The 20,999-nt window shown below is 30.9% G+C and overlaps 1 protein-coding gene across 9 annotated transcripts; it reads right to left on the bottom strand.

The window, feature by feature from the left end:
- Nucleotides 1–1,520: 1,520 nt before the first annotated feature.
- Nucleotides 1,521–20,544, bottom strand: LOC108722306 (phospholipid scramblase 1). 9 transcript variants are annotated; one of them, XM_018447324.1, is made up of 7 exons: nt 18,329–18,550; nt 9,983–10,127; nt 4,291–4,389; nt 3,433–3,650; nt 2,353–2,508; nt 1,938–2,099; nt 1,521–1,658 (listed from the first exon to the last, which is right to left on the bottom strand). In XM_018447324.1, the coding sequence occupies exons 2-7, from the start codon at nt 10,095–10,097 to the stop codon at nt 1,629–1,631; spliced, it is 780 nt and encodes a 259-aa protein (XP_018302826.1). In that variant the 5' UTR covers nt 10,098–10,127; nt 18,329–18,550; the 3' UTR covers nt 1,521–1,628. The 9 variants fall into 9 exon arrangements, with proteins under 9 accessions (XP_018302826.1, XP_018302823.1, XP_018302822.1 ...); XM_018447321.1 differs by lacking the exons at nt 1,521–1,658; nt 18,329–18,550 and adding an exon at nt 20,312–20,544 and having other exon boundaries at nt 1,849–2,099; XM_018447320.1 differs by lacking the exons at nt 1,521–1,658; nt 18,329–18,550 and adding an exon at nt 20,308–20,543 and having other exon boundaries at nt 1,849–2,099.
- Nucleotides 20,545–20,999: the final 455 nt, after the last annotated feature.

Genomic DNA, 20,999 nt, shown 5'->3' with positions numbered 1-20,999 from the left:
GGAATGCCGCGTATGGTGAGGTTGCATCTTTTTTGATGTCTAATAATACTTTTATGTGAATTATGTGAATTGGAAAATTATTTAATAATTTCACAAAAATATTTTTAGGCCTCAGGATGCAACTTCAATTTTTGGTGCGCTTCTATTTGTCTTATTCACGTATAAATGGTCATGTTTAACTTATTGTACATATAAAGCATTTAGGTATTTGTGTTATTTGATCTGGTTAATGTATACTTTACGCCAAGAAATATATTTTAGTAAATTAGAAAATACATACAAACAAAAGCCTATAATAAACAAATTTAAATGAACATTGTTTAATCTATATAAATATGCAAAGCGCTCCTATTACACGAGTAATAAAATACGTAGCAATATTCGTAAATAAAGTTAAAAAATTATAATGCAAAAATTGTATATTATAATATAGATACAATTTAAATGTTTTTACATTGTTGATATATACGATAATTTTTATATCACATATAAAATATTGACATAGATAAATTTTATAATTCATAAATTTTTAGAATCATTTACACAAGTTACATACATTTTATACTCGGTTAGAAATGCTTCTTTTACACGTAAAGGAAGCTCGTGGTTAAACGAAATTAAAAGTAATGAATGATTTAACAGAAAACTATGTAATACTTAAATGTAATGAACGTGTACATTAAATTTCATAAAATTGTATGAAAGGTACATTAAATTTCATAAAATTTCATGAAAATACATTAAATTTCATGAAATCTTTAATAGCGTACATTTTAAATGTTAATGAAATTCAAGAACATTTCTAACAGTGTATGTATCTCAGCAAAGTAGAGGCCAATCTCAATGCTGAATCAAGTAAGAACTTGTTTTTTCATACATGTATATGTGTGTGCAAATGAAGGAAAAATTTAATATCATTTAGGCAGGTAAAATTTACCAAAAGGTGGAACAACTGGCTCTTAGACTGGATTATTCCACCTTTCTCGGTAAACTTCAGCTTACTGTCTTATTACTCTCTTATACTCTTATGCTGTTACTTTTTTTACTCTTTTGTTTAGTCAGTAGGTAAATTATCATATAGTTTATCCGAAGTTGGAATAATCAGCTCTTATTGTTATATCACACGTCACAATATTCAAAAGATGGTGTAGAGTCTTAGGGAAAATGAAAATAGATGTATCTCGGAAATGTCAAATGAGTAATGATTTAAATAGACAGGCAACTGCACGCTCATAATAAAATAGAGAGCTTTTTGAGATCGAACTTTGCAGTGAACAAAAGTTCGATTACATCTCCGCGAATGTAAGGTATATATATATATATTTATATACTTTAGTATAGTTTGATTATATATATAATAGTGATTATTCGTAAACTGATCAAAAAAGGAATTGATCTAATCATGTGTAATAATATACAATTTACATGATACACATATACATATATATCTATTTAAAACATTTTTTGAGATATTTATGCGTTACAAAATATCTTTGAAAGTACTTATAAGTTATAAATGTGATAAGAACACATCTTGTGAGGTATTTATTATGTAACAAAATACATTGATGAAGATATATGTTCATACGAACAAGTCGCTTTTCTTTTAAAAATTGAAATAAATTGACCTATTTCTCCTGCTCGAAATACATGAAGTCCTAAAACATTAATAGATAATATTAAAGTCAACGTATACTAAAAATTAAACTGCGTTCATACTAATAGTAATTTGACTTGCCTTAGAAATTTCTTTTTGCAATTTAATTTCTTCATCAAAATATTCAAAACCAATTAAAACTAATTAACTGTATTGATATTAATATAAGAAACAGAACGACAATATTTCTTTTTCGTTGCAATGTTTCTTTTTATACCTTTCTTCTTTGCATCTCTTTTGTTAAAAAAGTGATTGTTTGTAGTATTTTCACAATACCTACTATCAAAATACACGCTCCTAGCAGCACAGCTTTTATCTTCACGTCCAGATCGCGTGGAAAGTTAATACCGAACATATCGGAAACGGTAAACATCTCTCGAGCAAAGCCACTCCATTGCTTTCGGATCATGCCGACACGATGCTTTTCATCTATAGATTTTACCTGCGGATTTGATTATTAATGAATGATTCTGAAAATCTTAACGCTTGTCACGTAATAAAATGCAGTTTATTAGTCAAATAATTATCAAGTTTCTAATATCATTATACATTGTCATTCATTCTTAAAATTTTTGTATCTTAATTCGAAAAAAAATATTTAAAAACGTTATACTATAATATAATCTATATTATAATAAAAATAATAAAATATTATAAGTGGCATAAATTAAGTAAAATTTGGAATATTGCAATACCTTAAAAGCTACATCAATACAAAAACGAATAAGTGGACCCTTTATCATTAACACTGGTTGGCCCGATGCATCGCGAACATAAAACTTTGGTCGCCAAAGACTCCATTCTTGAGTAACGCTACCTAGTAGAGTATTTCCGGAATATACTTCTAAAACCTGCAAAAAAAAACTTTAGTCATCTGCTATTCAAAAACTAGTTGTAATAAAATTAAAAAATAAAATTTATCAATAATCTCGAATTTATTTGAATTTTTCATATATAAATAAGGATTTATTCTAATTTATTCTCATTTAATTGGAAATTTAAATAAAATTAGTCGAAGTTATTAAACAAATTCGAATACAATTATAATATTTGTTTAATTTTTATTACGTCTTATATCCTTTTACATCATAAATAAACAACTAAATAAATTATAACTAAAGATGAACTATATAGAGGAAATTAATATTAATCGTTTCTGTTCAAAGGGTATTGATCGAATCTTTCAACGATGCGGGTAAATTTTCGTTGAAAACTTGACAGATGGCTTGCACGTGTGAAGAAACTTTGGTAGACACGATACAAAACAGTAGTTCTCATCTCGCTTCTAAATTTCGATCTTAAATTCATTATTTGTAATATCATTGTGCTTATAATTCAATATAAAATTGTAATTAAAATAAACTTAAGAAGAGATTATCTATAATTTAAAATATAGATACTTAACAAAAAATTCACTTTATGAATAATAATAATTTAGTTTAATTTTAAAATATTATTATTTAAAATAAAATTATTTTTTAGAATTTAAAACTTTGGTAACAAATGCAAATATTAAATTGCGAAGATAAAATAATTTTCATTTTTAATCTGAATTCTAAAATTTACTAAATACATTATATATATTTTAAAATGTTCGAAAGTTAAATGTCACAAACAATAGAGAACTTATTGATTTTTATTTAAAGAGCAAATTTAACGTTAAATTCTTCGAAAAATATAATAATAGAAAGTAAATATTTTTCTTTTCTAATTGCTAAGAGTTCATATAGAGATAACTATATCAAACACTAAAGAAATTCTAATGCTAAAACTACCTGTAAATAACAAGGACAGCAGCAACCGTCGCATCTGAATGGTCGAATCATACGAAGAACCTCATGCCGATTTTTGTCGTAGATGGAAAATTCGCACGAGCGATAACTTCCCACGCACAATCGCCAACAGATTCCCGATTCTTCGGCCATATAAAATACTGGCTCGCCCCTGTTATCCATAATAACATACTTGTTCTTAGTTTCCCATCCGGTAAAAGCTAAAAAAGATAACGTATTGTTAAAGTAAAATATGTATATATATATATATATAATATGCTTAGGACCGATTGTTCCAACTTCTTGGTAAAGTTTACCTGTTAGGTAAGTAACAAGATTATCCAATCACGTGCGCGGATTGCCAGATTTATCTAACAGGTAAATTTTACCAAAAGATGGAACAATCGGCCCTTAATGTAATAAAGTAACATGTAACGTAATATAGTTGAAATAATATAGCAAATATGTAAAATAAAATGTATCGTATTCATTAAGCGATAAGATAATAATTAGAAATTTATGGCGTAATTATTAAATCATAAAGTAATTGGTAAATTTTTCGTATAACATAAAATAAAATACGTATAATATATAAAATGAAATTTGTATAATATAAAATAATTATGAATTTTATGAGTATATCATTACGTTATTATGAGTTATACAAAATTCAGAGTTTATCATAATACAAATATACGAGGAGATTATCGCGTAAAGCAAATATAGCTTCATTTACTCGAGGAATAATCGTAAATCGCACTCTCGAGCTTCGCAGATCTGGAATATACCTATATATTCACGCGCAGTCTCAAAAAGAGCAGCGTTATATTTATATCTTTCTTGGCAAAGCCGAGAACTCACCTTGAAGCAACTCAATTTTCTGGTTCACGAAAAGATAATCAAGGCCCATAAGGTATTCCAAGCCGGGTGGATATGTCATATTCGGCGGTAACCAACCACCTGAAAGCATTCAAGTGCAATATTCAATAAGCGTTCAGTTAATTCAACGTGTTATTTATTGCTTATATAAAAATAGTATAATATAAATTCTTTAAAATCTCCATATATATATATATATGTGTGTGTGTATATATAAATGGAAGTCTCTTGTATATAACATTCAATATAATCCTGGCAATGAATCATCGGTTAAGGAAGAAAAATCAATATGATATACAATATTTATAAGTACATTAACCCATTAAGGACCAAGACAAATTTTTTTTCTCAAAATTTAAAATCCTTTTAATGGTAAGCTACTATGCCCTTAAGGAGCCTTTTGGTAGAGATTTCGCATCCCAAAGTTGACCTATTTTTTTGGTTGAAAAATCGATCAGCCGGTTCTTAATGGGTTAACTGTATTTACATTAACGATTTACGATAATTCTTTTTATTAAATTTTAGAGAAGTGCGTTTCATGTAGATAAAAACATAATATAATATAAATAGTACAAAAGTAATATATTTCATTATATTCAAAGATACCAATTGGTATCTTTATATTGGATACCAATATATTACTTTTGTACTATTTATATTATATTTTTATCTACGTGAGATTCATCGTGGGTCATCGTGTTTTTATTCATTGCTAATGCCAATAATTAGCGATAACCTGCAAACCTTCTGATATATTTGAAGATAATATCCGTGAAAGCTTAAGACCCGGTTGTTCCACCTTTTGGTAAATTTTACGTGTTGGGTAAGTAGCAAGATTACCCAATTACATGCGCGTATTGCCAGATTTACCTAACAGGTAAAATTTATTAAAAGGTGGAACAACCAGCCCTTAAAAGCGTTATTTCATGATTTTATAAATCCACAACGAGAGATTTCTTTTTTAATCGCTTATATAGATATTTACCATTTTTAAATTAATGAAGTTAATTCTTATTAAGTAAAATAACATATGTACAAAATGCTCCGTAATAGCTGTATAACAAAATCATGAAATACACGTTCGTGGAAAGAATTCTCTAAGAAACCTCTGTTCTTCCTCCGTCAAAAATCTGGTGTAGCCCTTCTTCTTTGACTTGTAATAACGCGTCAACGTGTTTTGGAACAGTGTTCTTAGCCGTCTGCGAATCTGCTCCAGCTTGATTTTCCACGAAGTTTCCAAGTATTCTGATTCCGTTGCACACGTAGAACACCGCATGTTTCAATATTATTTATCGTAGAGATTGTACTTTTCTATATTATTTATCGTAGAGATTATACTTTTCTAATATTTTTGTCAAATGCCTTGAAATTGAAGTACTCTTATCGCTGTACTAACATATTATACTGTTGCATCACAGTTATCACTGTAATCATAGAGATATTCATAAATGTTTGTGTAATTATAAAAGATTAAAAACCGATAATTATCTAAACTGGAAAAAAATACAGTTTATTTAAAATTCACTGTTCCAATTAGTAGTTTCGAAAACTTTTGTTCGAAGTTCTTGTCACTTTTTAAACTTCTGCTCAAAAACTTCAGTAGATTTTTCCAAAGAATTTCTAAACTTATCTTCAAACTCTCACCGTTTTTTGAAATTCTTATCACTATTATCCATTATCTTCAATTAAGATTGTTAATCTGACGAAAATAACTGTAGTGCCGATCCGAGACGTTTACCAGCAACGTTTGCGAGATATCGCAATTATTTTGCGTTGTCTACCCTCCTCGAGACGCAGAAGATAAAACTTTTTCCGCGAGTATCCTCGTTTTCTCTGGTTTAGGTTTTCTTTTTTTTTTTTTCATTTATCATTTAGGAGATAAATACGGAAAACAATGCGATATATCAAAGCTACATCGCAGACATTTAGTGCCACATGTTTGTGTCTCACGCCGACAAAAATTAATATTGTGAAAAATTCACAATTTACTGACAATATTTTCCTAATTATTATAATTCTCTAGGAAAATTATTCACCACGTACAAGAAAGTCGAAGATTATTCGATTCAAGAATTTTATTATTTATCAGAAGAATTCTAGCATCTATTGATCGTTTATATATATATATATATAGAGAGAGAGATTCAACTTAGCTTTTACATTCCTCTTCGAGATCTTCAGTTTTTCAGATCTTCTTGTTTATGTATTCAATTTCTCGATCCAAAATTTCAATCTCCTCTTTTCCTCCTTTCTTCTTTCATTTTCTCACTGCTTTTTTCTTTTCTTTTTATCACGTCTAACTAGGTAGAAGACAAACAATATACTGGTAGGCTTATTCGAATGATCATTCAGTGTTGTCACGTCGCGCCGGTGCTTATCGGAATATTCCAAAATTCAAATACATAACGAAATAATCTTTTTATCTCGTATCTCAGAAAGCGACAACACGACGATGTATCTGCGATAAGACATCGTACAAATACGAGTGATATCGTCGAATACAACTGTTTGGATGACGATGATACGCGGCGGCCACCGAGGACGGTCATTATCTACTTTATACTAATCGTCACTCCCGGCAAACGGTGAACAACTATTATTGGGAGATACCATCCGTGGATCGTCCTTCTGCATGATCGGAACACGACAGCGTACACAGAGTTTGAATTTCTCGTGGCGAGCCGCAATTACGCTCGATAGGAGCAATACTTGGATTATGATTGTCAATGTGGAGGATCACGAACGTCCTCGGACGCGTCTATCGTAATTAAGCGGCACATGAAACAGACGCGTTCCGTGCTAATAGCACGTTTAGGTCGATATTGTACGATTATCAATTAAAAATAATAAATTATAATTTAATTACATTTAAAACGTTCTTTCTCTCTCTCTTTTTCCCTGAAATGTAAGTAAACACAAATGTAAATTCCAATAACACACTTGTTTAAAAGACATCTTTTGGACACGTCTGAAAAGCGTCTTTTAAATATTTTTTAAATATTTTAGACATTCCTAAAAGATATCTTTTAAACACACATGCATGAGCTGGAATTTACTTAAGTGTATACTGATATGTACAACTTATACATAATTTCAAATATTCTAAAATATTTAGATTTACGTATTTTCCGGAAAGATTAAATACACAATTATTAAATTAGAGAGAAAGAAAGAAGGATATAAATAGAATTAAATTATAATTTCTAAACGCAACATAAGACATTAGCGTAATTTTTATATTAATCTGCATATGTATTGATGTGAATACCAATTGTAAATGTACCTATTGTTATACAAATAACACCTGTTTAAAATGCCATTCTATTCGTACAGAAAATACTGAATAAATTAAACAGTTATGTGACTCGACTAGACGATAAAAATATTACAATCTCGCATTTCATAATGAAAAAAGTTCGATATGTTCGAAAAAGCAAGAAAAAATATTTGAAAATATATATTTCAAAATAAATATATATAGGATGGCTCATGTAAAATGTTACAAGCTGTTATCTCTGAAAGTATGTGTCAAATGACTATGCTCTCCTCAAAGTCTCTCCTCAAAAAATAAAACTTTTGTCTGAACATATATTAATCATTTGACTCACGCTTTCAGAGATAATACCATAGCTTGCTACACTTTACATGGGCCATCCTGTATATATATATATATATAATTTGAAACTTACAATAATTAGATATAACGTTATCTTGTCTATTTCTTAGAAAAACAGAAATTACCTAGATGATGACGCAGACTTTTAAATTAGTCAATCGCGATAGATAGCTAATTCTTAATGTTAATTCTCCTTCACGTAATCTAACGTAGTTAGCTTGTTATTTGATTAGTGATAAAAAGGGCGGTGAAAATGCTAATCCCGTTAATGTAAGTGAAGTTTGTGAAAGTAACTGCCCCGGAGAATTACCAGGTCAACTAAATTTTCTTCCTCTTCATTTAGATTCAAGGCGACGAGAAAAGAGCAGAGAAACGGTAATCAGGCCGAATTAACTACCGCCGTCGTGGCTGACTTTAAATATTAGCAAGTTAAGTAGATTTTTAGTTGCCTCGTTTACACTTCGACCGTAGTTACAACGAAAAATCTAATCTAATCGGGAACCTAATTAGAACTAAAACGCGCATACAAGTGAATTTCTATTGTTACAAAAGCAGCAACGAGATTAAAAAGTAATACGAAATGCATTAATTTACAATATTTTAAGATGTTTCGAATTATTCTCTTTTTTCTCCCTCTCTGTGCAATGAAAATAAAGACGGAGCTTGCGTCTAAAATTTCAATTATATTGTTCCTTATAAATTCATGGGCGTTATTAACTAGAAAGACTCACATATCTGTATTCATAATCTGTTCTTATGGTGAATTCGTTCATAGTACCATAGTCATATTAAAAAAAAATTTACTTTACATAAAATAACTACATGCAATTGCATAATCAACTTTGACAACGAAATAACATGTATATTTTATTAAATAACATAACAATATCATTATTGGATGATTAGTTGTTCAAAATATTTACATGCTTTTGATTTAACTTTGCTAATTTCATGTATAGCAATTTTTAATATGCATTAATTTAGTGTAAGTAATGTAAGTAACCGCACATTCGCTATTATATACATATATGTATATAAAATCGTCTCAAGAAGGTTCTCCAGTCATAAAACACATATATTAATATTTACGCTTTAAACAAACTACATACATGTGAAAGTTGTGTTCATAACATTTTGTTTTTATTGAGCAACACATTTTTATAGATTATTTATTTTATTTGTTATTAGTTTTATTGTTATAAACAAAAATTTTTTAAATAATAACAAAAATCTAAATTTTTTTATATAAATATATTAAGTACTAAAACATGACTTATGCAAAGGTTCATTGAGATTCACCAATTAGTTTATAACAAATAAATATTTTGTTTATTTACTGAACAATTAATGTCTGCATCTCAATGTAACTTTACGTAAATATTTTTGAATTCATAAAGTACTTATATTAAAAAATTGAGATTTTTATCATTATTTTGTAATACATTTTCATATATTTCTATTAGAGTACAAATTTAAAAAATATTACTTTTTTTATTGAAATAACTTTCGATCCAGATGGTAAAAAAAATTTTTTTTAATTTAGGAATGCCTCTATTTTTATAACAAATTTATTCTCAAAATTTGATCAAGTTTCTATATTATGTCAAATGAGAATTTCCTTAAGTCTTAAGATATCATAAAACTAAAGATACTAGAAATTTTATCATATCACCGTGTTTTTATCCATTGCTAATGCTAACGTTTCACGAACCTTACCATTCGCTTCATCAGGGCGATTAACAATGGATAAAAACACGGCGATAATTCGCAAACCTTCTGGTATCTTTGAAAATAATACCGTGAAAACTTGAAAAGCGTTATGTCATAAAACCAATTACAAAGCCGCGTTAGCCTTTTAAAACATCACTTAAGACGGTCTTGAAATAGAGAAAGAATGAACTATGAATGCTGTCGTAAAATCATCATGAGCGTCATGTGTTTTGCGGTTTAGGGCCTCGCACGTCCAACGTGCAGATGTGTCCAAATGCAGACGTGTCGGTTTTCTTAGCGCGTGCTGAAGCACAGCTTGAATCTTGAGAATAACGTCTGCTCTTTTACCTGGCGGTAACATCGATGCACCTGGTTGTGGCGGAGCTGTTGCGATCGGCTGTGGTGGCTGCAGTCCCACCCCCGATACCGGGGGATACGGTGCATAGTACTTTTGGTCGGTCATTCTTCTACTTCCGGCTTACCCTCGTTTCTTCTGTGAACAAAGCAACCAGCAGGGTCAACCGACAAGCTTCCAATAGATCGTGCAAGACTATTTCGAAAGTCTATGAAAAAGAAGGGAAATGAAGCCCAGAGGCGAGCGAAAGGCAGTCGTGCATATTATGATAAAAATATAAGATTACAAAAAGATATTAACATGAGTAAGAGTGAATGATTCAATATCTCTAATTTTTTCAAATTCTTCTCAGCTTGAGAAATACAGAGTAAAACTATACTACTAAAAATGTCATAAAATTTAATGTACTTTTAAGTTATACAAATTAAATTAAATTTAATAACATTACATTAAATTTGCTATCTTTTTTGACGGTGTAGCTATTAATATAAGCTAATAATAAAAATATGGCTACTAATAATATAGGTATTAATAAATACCAACTAGATTTTTAATTCATATATGTTTAAATTAACTTATAATAAATAAGAAATAAATCCTGTGATCTCTTTTGAATGTTGATAAGTTCAAAAAAAATCTACCGATAAAAGCTTACGATAGTTTTCTATTAAGATTTTAGACTGACTTTGCAATTATGACTGATTTGTTGTGGACGTTAAAAAAATTAATTTTTGCGCTATATAAATAATATAATTTAATTGTATTAAAATACGCGTTTGCGTCTCCCCTACCGACGGAGAGAATCCGAGGAAGAAGTATATTAGTTCTGAAACGAGTCGACCGATGACGGAAGCTGGCTTGCTCGTGTGCTTATAATACCAGCTCGCGTATGTATGATACTGTTTATGTTGAAATTGTTGGGTCATCGTCCCCGCGTATCGACGCTCGCGGTATTCGCCTCGTAAAGGTCATTGTAACGCGTGTACGTACGCATATAATTCGCGTACATGTGCATAGTATATGAGAAACAAGAAGACCCAGCGATAACACTTTTTCTTTCTTCACTGATAACTATCCTTTGTTTCCGCGATCTGGCCCGCCTAAATCGATAGCAGCAGTTATCAAATATGACCGCAAACACTGTTTGGAAATTTCCTTGATTTCTACAGAAACGCAAATTTCCTTATCGTGAATGTATATAAATACCTTCTTATTTAAAATCGGTCGATTCGATGAAAGAGAAATTCTCTTCCACCTTCTTTCTTTCCATCCTTAATTCGGAATTTCTGTCACGCATGATTCAGAGGAATTATTGACGCACGAAATTTTCAGAATTATTGCGTAATTATGTTTTTTTGTGTCAACTAGTTTTTTATAAAATAAGATTACAAAAAGCAAAATACTATTAATCTTATATATTATAATATAAATAAAACAATAATTCACCTATAATTCACAATAACAATTAAAATTAAAAACGGAGTTGATGCGTGGAGAAAGTTTGCAGTTCTAGAACAAGACTACTTTAATAATTCATAAATTCACGATCTATACAGTTTAAAGTCGCACAATATTTTAATTAGACCGGACGTTCGGATCAAATTTGAGTCATCTTCAGCAGATAAAAACGAATAGAAACTGGAACAAAGCCAACGAATCCATATTTTTCTCATAAGTTTATGTAATCTGTTGTAGACCAAGAATGCACAAAAAAGTTGTGCGACTTTAAATTTATATTATATATACAAGTCGTGAATTTATTATCATTAAAATATTCTTATTATAGAACTACGCATTTTTTATCGTGCCGACTCCGAACGCTAAATTTTTTAAACTTTGATTAAAATTGCTATAATAATAAATATACGCAGTGTTAGGATCTAGAATTTAAAAATCAGAATATTTGAAAAAAATTTATAGAATTTATAAATTATATAGAATTTATTTAATTGCATCTTTTCCATGTTCGTAGATTCTTATTAATTGATTATATATACATATATAGTTATGAATTTTTATTTAAATATAAAATTATATTGAGTTATTTTATAAGAGATTTTAACAAAAGTATTGCTGTAGAATTTATGACGCTCAAACGATCGTTTTAAAACGCTTAAAACAGGCGGGATGACCATTATCAGCAATTCTTGTCACGCAACAGCTGAAGGAATTACAAAGAATTTATTCTTTAACAAATACTTCAATATCAGTTGATAATTCATCTGTTATTCGAAATATTCATTCGAAGTCCGCGTATTAAAATGAAAGACAGTAAATTTCGTTAAAATCATTACAATACAATTAAATAAGGTATAAGTAAAAGATACGATCAAATTTTGAGGGCGTATTTCTCATATCTAGAAAATGAAGACATGTTGTATGAACATAAGTCCGGAAACGCTTTCTTGCCGAGTTATTTCGGAAACACTGTCGAATTACAGCAACGTACAACAATAAAGTGAGTCGGATGTGTGAGGACTTATTGAACACACTAACGTATATGTGTATGTGTATGTTTTCTAAACATTCCAATAAAAACAAACTATCTCATGCATCTGTACAATGTAAACAGATTATTAGAAAAAGAGCTCTAACAAGAAAGTGAAGCGTTTCCGGACCTACGATCTATAACATGTTTTCTTCTAGATATGAGGAACACGCTTCCAAAATTTCGACGTACCTTTTAATTATACCATGTATAATTAAAAATATATTATAGTACGTACTGTAGATTAAAAATATATTATAGTACGTACTGTAGATTATATAGATGTACATATTAATACCAAAATATAAATAAAAGTATTCATTTAATTAATTATGTCTCTAACTCTCAGATATATTATATTAAAATAAAAATTTACAAATATATGAAATAGAATATTTCAGGTGTTTTATCTTTTTTTTTATTTTAGACGTTATTTTTGCGTCGGAATTATAACGGAATTCCATTGCATCTCGCGAATCGCCGGAGCAAGACGAAATCACCGACCGCCTACGTCACTGAACGTGCCCCATGTGAACATTATATCGGATTGTACTACTTTTTAACAGCCTTGAATGAAGGTTTTATGAAGCCCAATTGACAGTTTCCTCGTACGTTCGTTTTGGCCTCGATTTTTTATCGCTACAATTTTTACAAGGTGTCACACGCCTGCATTTGGGGCTCGCATATCGGGTCCTCGATATCTGATATGACTTCCGTAAAGTTGTTCGAGCGTGAACAATTATTCAAAGAATTTTTCACAGTTCTATAATAAGCCAGAGATATTCTAAAGCCTAAATTCGAAGCACGAGATTCGAATTAAATCTAAAATCCTAACTTCTCTAAATCGTAAATCCCGAATTGCACATATTTATAAATCTTAGACTTCAGATTTAAAAAATTAAATTTTTTTCAAGATTGTAAATTCTAAAAAATTCTTAAATTTAACTTGTAAAATCTAAAATAAAATGAAATGTGACATACAAGATGTGAACAGACACAAATAGAAACAAGTGATAAAAGAGAAGTGTAAATTGTATTTTTGGTTTTTTTGAGCTCAGTGATATCTTTTATTTATATAATTCTTTCTTTATATTTGTTTCTTTTGAACAAAATGCAAATGTCAAAGTATTATAGATGCAGTAAATATATATTATGCAACACTTCACCTTTTGACCCTTTAAAACCTTGTTACTTGGAACTACGTATACTGGATTTTACATAAATGAAATCATCATATAGAAAAAGAGATTGTCAAACACATATTTTAAATAAAAGTATTTTCAGCAGTAAATTTTGTTCAATCCATAAATGTCTAAACAAATATACAGTTCTTTGAATTAAATGATCTTTGTACATAATTTCAATTATTATTAATCTATATATATTATTTTTCTCATGTACATATCACTCATTTGCTATGAATGATAATTTTCTACAATATTTTGAATCATTAAAATTTTTTAATATTATTTGAATTGTAGAGAAATAATTATTTTGTTTTTCTTTTTATGTACGTTTTCTTTCTGCAAGCAACTAAAATATGACAATTTTTTCATTATTATTGTAGCTGGTAGTAAAGAGTGATATGACGTGTATTTAAAATTCTAAATTTATACCATTTCTGAACTTTTCTTACAATAAAAAAAACTTGCATAGTGTAACATAAATAGAGCTCATATATAAAGCGCGTGTTGCATGATTTCTCCGCGTAAGCCTAGTTAAGAGTAACAATGACAGACAATGCTCTTCATTTTATTCGCCATAAAGCGCCATTTGAACAAACGCTTCTATCATTTCATTGACACGCGTGGGACACGTGTCCCTCTAGTACGCAATGCCGACCGAGATTATAAGCGTCGAATATCGAAAAACCACTCGATTCGAACGCAGAGATTCATGACTCATGCCCTTTTTGAAATGCACCGTCCGGTTTCGCTGCGTTGTCAACCCCTCTTAAAAGTCACCTTCAACTTTTCCAACGACATCCATTGATCGTCGCTTGAATGTGACCCCGTAAACTATTACCTCACCTACTCGTTGTCAATGAATGAACGCCTCGATAATGTTCTCGCGCGTATCTGTAATTGGAATCCGCGAGAAAGAGAGAGAGAGAGAGAGAGATACGAATCGCAATTGTGAGCCGGAAATAGGAATGCGCTGAATGCGTCCGAGCTATGAAATGTGTGTCGAAACGAAAAAAGAAAGACAAAATTCTTGTCGCAGCCAAATGCATTTTAAGAGTATTTCTCAATCATTTCCTTGACGCTTGCTAAACGTGGATAATATCTGCCAGTCTGTCACGATACACTTTAATTACGTTTTACGAACGATTGTGTAATGATGAATTCGGTTACTCGCATTACATTGGATTAGTGCACATTAAAGGTTGCTTCATATAAAATATCAAAATACAGTGGCATAATATTAAATATAATCAACTTTAATAATAAAATAATATCTTGTATCTTGTTATAATAAATGACATGATATTATTATTTAACTCTGCTGCTCTATTCGGGTCTATTTAACTTTAGATATAATTTTTTTTATTTAAATAAATATAAATTTTTTTTTTATTTAAATAAATATAAATTTTTTTTATTTAAATAAATATAAATACAGATAATAGAGGTTCAGATGAAGTAAATCGATATATGAAAAAATGTCAATATGAGCCGGCACTGGTTCTTAATGTATATGTAATTTATTAAATTATAACATATTCCCAGGATTGTTAAAAGTTACTTTCTCGTTACTGTGTTGTTACTTTTTATAATAAACAATTTGATAATGACAATTGCAATTTTTTATGACGGTAACTAACTAAATGCTAAGATTGTGCTAAGGCTGGAAAAGTCACTTTGAAAAGTAACATGTCATCATTCCGCGTTACTTACTAAAAAAACTAAAAAAAGTAACGAGTAACGAAATAGTAACGAAATAGTTTCAAATTTCGTTATTCGTTACTAGAAATTGTAACTTAATTACTATTATCGTTACTCATTATGAAAGATAATTACGTAAAAAAAAGTAACGAAAAAGACTTCGTTATTTTTTTATGTAACTTATACAACCCTGCATCCTATATTTTCGATATGCATTTCGATCCCATTCGGATCCTCTTCAATATATAAATTAATGTTGTAAGTTAAATGATCAAATTCGGTCCGCATGATTCGTCTGTTTCCATAAATTCGCCAAGCTAATATATGTTTGATATATGATTTCCAAGCTTCAATGCGACTAAGGCCTCATTGAATTACCAGATTTACTATGTGATACGAAATTGTATAAGTAATATTGTTGCATTAAAATTGAAAATTTTGTTGACTTACATGATATTCCGCCTTGAAGTACACGTTAAAGACGTTGTCAGTTCGCACATTACAAGTTAAATGCAGATCGATTACAAACAAACTATACTATACTAAAACGACATTAGAAGTACAGTAAAACTTCGTTCGTTTTGTAATCGATTTACATTTAACATGCGAACTGATAATATCTTTAACACGTGCTGCAAGGCGAAATATCATATAAGTCAATAAACATAATACTTTAAATTGAGAAGCGCCATAACGGTCAGAACGTTAAGATGTTGAACTATTGTAAATTCATTTCTGAAATTAAAATTCATTTAAATGAATTTTAATTTCAGAAATGAATTTACAATAGTTCAACATCTTAACGTTCTGACCGTTATGGCGCTTCTCAATTTAAAGTATTATGTTTATCATTAGCGGTCTTTCAATCTTATTAAGTCGATAAAATTATAAACTTCAACGTTTAATGAGGGCTTAGCCGCATTGGAAGCTTGGAAATCAAACATATATTAGTTTGACAAATTTATGAAAATTAACGAATCATTGCAGACTGAATTTGATCATTTAACTTATGATATTAATTTAAAACACACTGAAGAGAATCCGAACGAGGGATCGAAACGTATGCATATTGGGAATAGGAATATGTTATAATTCTATCAATAAATTACATATACATTAAGAACTATAATAGTGTCGGCTCATATTGGCATTTTTTCATATACTGATTTTTTATTTTATTAAAAAAATTATTCTCTGATATTTGATGACTTCGTCTGTTATATATCTTTTTTCTATGAGAACTTTTTATTTTTTTAGAATTTTTTCATCATATTGATTCAAACGATATGATACATCATATAGTAAATTTGAACAAACCGGGTTAATCGTTTAAAATATTTAGTTGCTTTTACATTTAGCTTTAATAATTTCATATATAACAGCTTTTAGTGGGTACTAATCTAGTGTAATGCAAGTGACCGAATGCGCTATAATTTAAAATTCTTGCAACTATAGAGATTTTGATGGATTTTCATGAAAACGAGCGGATGAAACACTCTTATTTCACTCGCATTTATTAGCTCGTTTTTTTTAGCTCGGAAGAAAAACAGATTTTATTTTCAAACTAAATACTGTAGAGGAGATTTCTGGACACGCATCTAAAATTTCTTTTGATATTGCTTATTCGCCTTCGATGTCGCTTATTCAGTAGAAAGAAAAACCCCGAGCAGCCGCCTCGACCACCGGCGCACGGTGGTCGAGCAAAGTGTGTGATGCATTGCTAAGTTATGTACACTTTCATCGGCGATGATGTCATCCGTTTCTCATACATGTATGTGTACGTACTATATGCATGTGAGGAGAGACTGCGTCTCGCATACCGCAAGGTCGCGGGACCGGACCAGGGCCGGCATTATTTCGCCGCCCCGAGCAACCAAATTTTTCCCTATCCATTGATCCCATTGTACGAGTCTACCGCTATTCGTCAGCGTTCATTCACTTATAAAATTTTACGCTTTCCTTTCGTCGCGGACACTTTTGGGACTTTTTAAAACGAGTCACCAGTTATATTTTCCTATTACTCCTTATATAGTTCACGACCCGGAAAGAAAAGAATCTTTTAGAATCCATTGTTAAAAATTTATGAGCGGAAGTGTATCTTACTTCACCGACCTGTTATTTTAATGTCACGATTATTCCGACTGACCCAACCCGATATTTCGAGAAACACGTTCTCATGAAAAAAACTAACGAGAATGTCACCTGTAAAGGTGTAGTTGCAAGTTACACGTACTCCGACTTTGCCTTCACGAAGTAGAGAATGTGTTTTGAATACACACAATCACACACACATATTTATAAAACTAAAGAGCTATACGATAGCCACGGTAGTAACGTGTACTTCCGGCTTCCAGGTGAAAGAAAGGAGAATAAAGCAAAAGAAAGAGATACATACACGATATTCTCGAACGCCTCTTCAGTATGATCTATAATTATCGACGGTATTTTACCAATATATCCTAACAAATATATTTGCAGAATATTGCGGAATCAAAGCTCACGGACCGACTGATCGTTAGCGTCAGAGCTTCTCATAAAAACGTACTGCCATCGCCAATCAAGGCACGAGTTTGATCATATCTTGTTTACAGCGAGCGACAATTCTCGGATTTCATGACGTGTTTAAAAATAACCAGTAGTTCTTCATCGGACACTAACAGACTCTTGTGTCCACGTCGAATTGATCAAAGAATCTCTTCGAATCGAGATCAATTAAAATTACGATTGAAAACACTGATCAAAATTAAGATCTAGCTGGAAAACTAAAATAGAATTTTAATACATATATATGTCATCTTACACATGTTGCAAATAAAAAGATTCTAATTTTAGGTACGCAGCTACGTAGTCATGAATATTAATAAACATTCGTCGTTATAAATGCGACAATAACTGGATAATGTGAGAATACTTATCACAATGCTGGCGGGAAGCGCCTGCGATTAGAGAGTGATTTTCGTACTCACGGCGGAAGAAGAATGGCGTGGTAAAAGCGTCGAAAACACGTGCCCTCGGTTCCTAACCAGCGGAACGAACTAACGGGCGACCGACGAGCAATGAAACAACGGGAAAAGACGAGCTTCGGTAGTTCGGCTTGCGTTCCGGCAACGAATACTTCCCGACTAGACATCATCGATTTTTCTTTAATCCATTTCAAGGCCGTCGATTTAGCCTTATATAGTTAGCAATTATCACACGGCAGCGCTCCAATTTCCAACAGATAGAGTAATTTAAAATTTGTATCAAGTTATGTACCTAATAAAAAAAACAGAAGACAATAAAAAATACGGTAAATATGGGTGTAGCATGTATTTATAATTAATTAATTTTGTGAATAGCTTTAAAGATGTACTAATGACGAATTCGATTGGAAGATGAAGAAAATACTCAATAGAAGCTGCCTTGTTGATAAAAATGTTACATCAGATCAATCTCTATTTCTTTCTCTTGTGCAATTCCTTTCGATAGTGCAAATTGCGTTATCGCGCGACGAATGATCACGGAAATAGTTCGTCAGCACGCATTCGTCATCGGGAGTAATTCGTAATGCGTGCGAGATGAGTCAGCCGGTTGGTAGCGATTATGATAGTGGTGTATGCTAAGTAAGAAGAAAGTGATCGCATGTTGCCTGCGATTAGGTTAAAAATACATTCGTCTATATGCCCAAACTTATCGAAGTAGGACGAATAGATTTGATATGGAGACATGTACCGTTCATTTGTACTGGGCAAAGGTTAGTTTTTTTTTTTTAAGAATAAAACAATGATGTTTCTTCTTAAACTTATTTTTAATGCTTCAAACAGTATTATAAAAAAAAACATGTTTAAAATATATCGATTAAACATGTTTTAAACTGTTAAAAATATGTTTAAAACATGTTTCTTTATAGCAACTCTTTATGCTTTATAACATACTTCACACAATACGTTTGTATTCATTTTTGTCATATCTTACACAATTAATCTGTGATATATATCACAAATGAATATAACATAAATGAATCTCTTTATATTGTTTCACAAATGAACTTTTATTATATTATTTTGCGATAATGCGTATAATATTTATATACATATTACAACATGTATATACTTATATGTATATATAAAAATATACATATATAATAATTATTTGGTTACTTATGTCACAAAATAATTATAAAATGCATTTTTAATTTATCCTTAATAAAAATTCAAAATTGTTATGAAGATGCTGCGACGGTTTTTATTTTTATAAATTATTATTCCAATAGTTGACGTAGAAAATTACTTTGAAAATATGAAGTAACGTATATCGGTTCTGCAAAGCTCTATCTCCCATTTGCGAAATACCTCAAATTACGGCAATTAGTCATTAAAGAGCTCATTGTTGCAACGCTGAGTGGCATCGCGGTATTGTGGTTCTTTAAACATTTATGAAATCCTACTACGGTTCTTTTTAATAATGTATTCCAACTTGTATGCTCTGGGTAATAAAAATATGAATGTTACGTCCAGCGTATATTTTGTTGTTTTTAATTTAGAATTATAATCTTTATACTACATTATTAAAATATATTAATATATTTTAGATAGATATTATTTAAATATTTAAATATATAATTATATATTAATATAAATTATATTATTATATTGACAATTTATATGTTATTTATTAATTATATCGTATCTAAATTTATTATTAAAAATACTCCACAATCGATATAAATTATAATTCATAATTCATAGAAGAATAAATGTTATACTCGGTGCATAACGATCATTCTTACTCTGTCGCTCGTCTCTTGTCAACGAGAGTATCTTGAAGTTTATAATTTGTTTTTTTAGAGTCAGTGTACCGTGGATGTACCGTTTGTGCGCGGTATAACCTCGGTGAATTTACGATGTCACGAGTAACCATGCGTATACGTGTGAGCGGCGCCGGACATACGCGTATATACACATACCTACATAGTAATAAGTATCGTAGTCTACAACACGAACGCTACGAGATGCAACTCACTCCTCCTCGGCTGCTCCTCGGCAAGGTCGTGGATAGCGTTGTCTCTGACAGATATGAGAGAGTGACATTCGTATCCGGTGGGCGAAGGGAAGCTTCTCTTTGCTTACGGCTGATCGTTTCCCTCCCTTTTCCCCTCCATCCAGCATTGCTGCAAAATGCCGAGTTCATTTCTTCTGCACTCTTTTTACGACGAAATTTAGATGCCCGAATATTATTATTATTATTATTTCCGCGTCTCTCTCTCGTGGAGATGAAGAAACGAGACCGAGAGCGTAGAAATCGCGGCTGAAACAAATTTCAGAGTTATATATTTGTCTGTTCAACGTTGATTTTTGCGTCTCGAAGAAAAAAGAAGGCAAAACCATGAGTGTGGAAAGTACAGGGCAGAACAAGGAACCGAAAGGAACAGGTGTTCCTCGAGCCGGTCGCCATGGTGGCACGCGATTGGCCCGAACTCATCGGAGTGGCCAATCGACACGCGATCCGTTTGAGAACGCATCTTGAAGTCGGCGATTTTCCCTGCCGCGATCTACGGAGTGAACCGCGCATAACTTCATGATTATTTACCGTCGATTATTATGGAGCGAGATATTTTTTGCTTACAGCAATTTGAAACGGGTACTGGAAGGTGTAATT

Source organism: Mycetomoellerius zeteki, unplaced genomic scaffold (assembly GCF_001594055.1).
Source record: "Mycetomoellerius zeteki isolate Tzet28-1 unplaced genomic scaffold, Tzet1.0 scaffold20, whole genome shotgun sequence".
In the NCBI taxonomy this organism is placed as follows: domain Eukaryota; kingdom Metazoa; phylum Arthropoda; class Insecta; order Hymenoptera; family Formicidae; genus Mycetomoellerius; species Mycetomoellerius zeteki.
The sequence above is the reverse complement of the archived record's forward strand: the minus strand, read 5'-3'. Positions and strand labels throughout refer to the sequence as shown.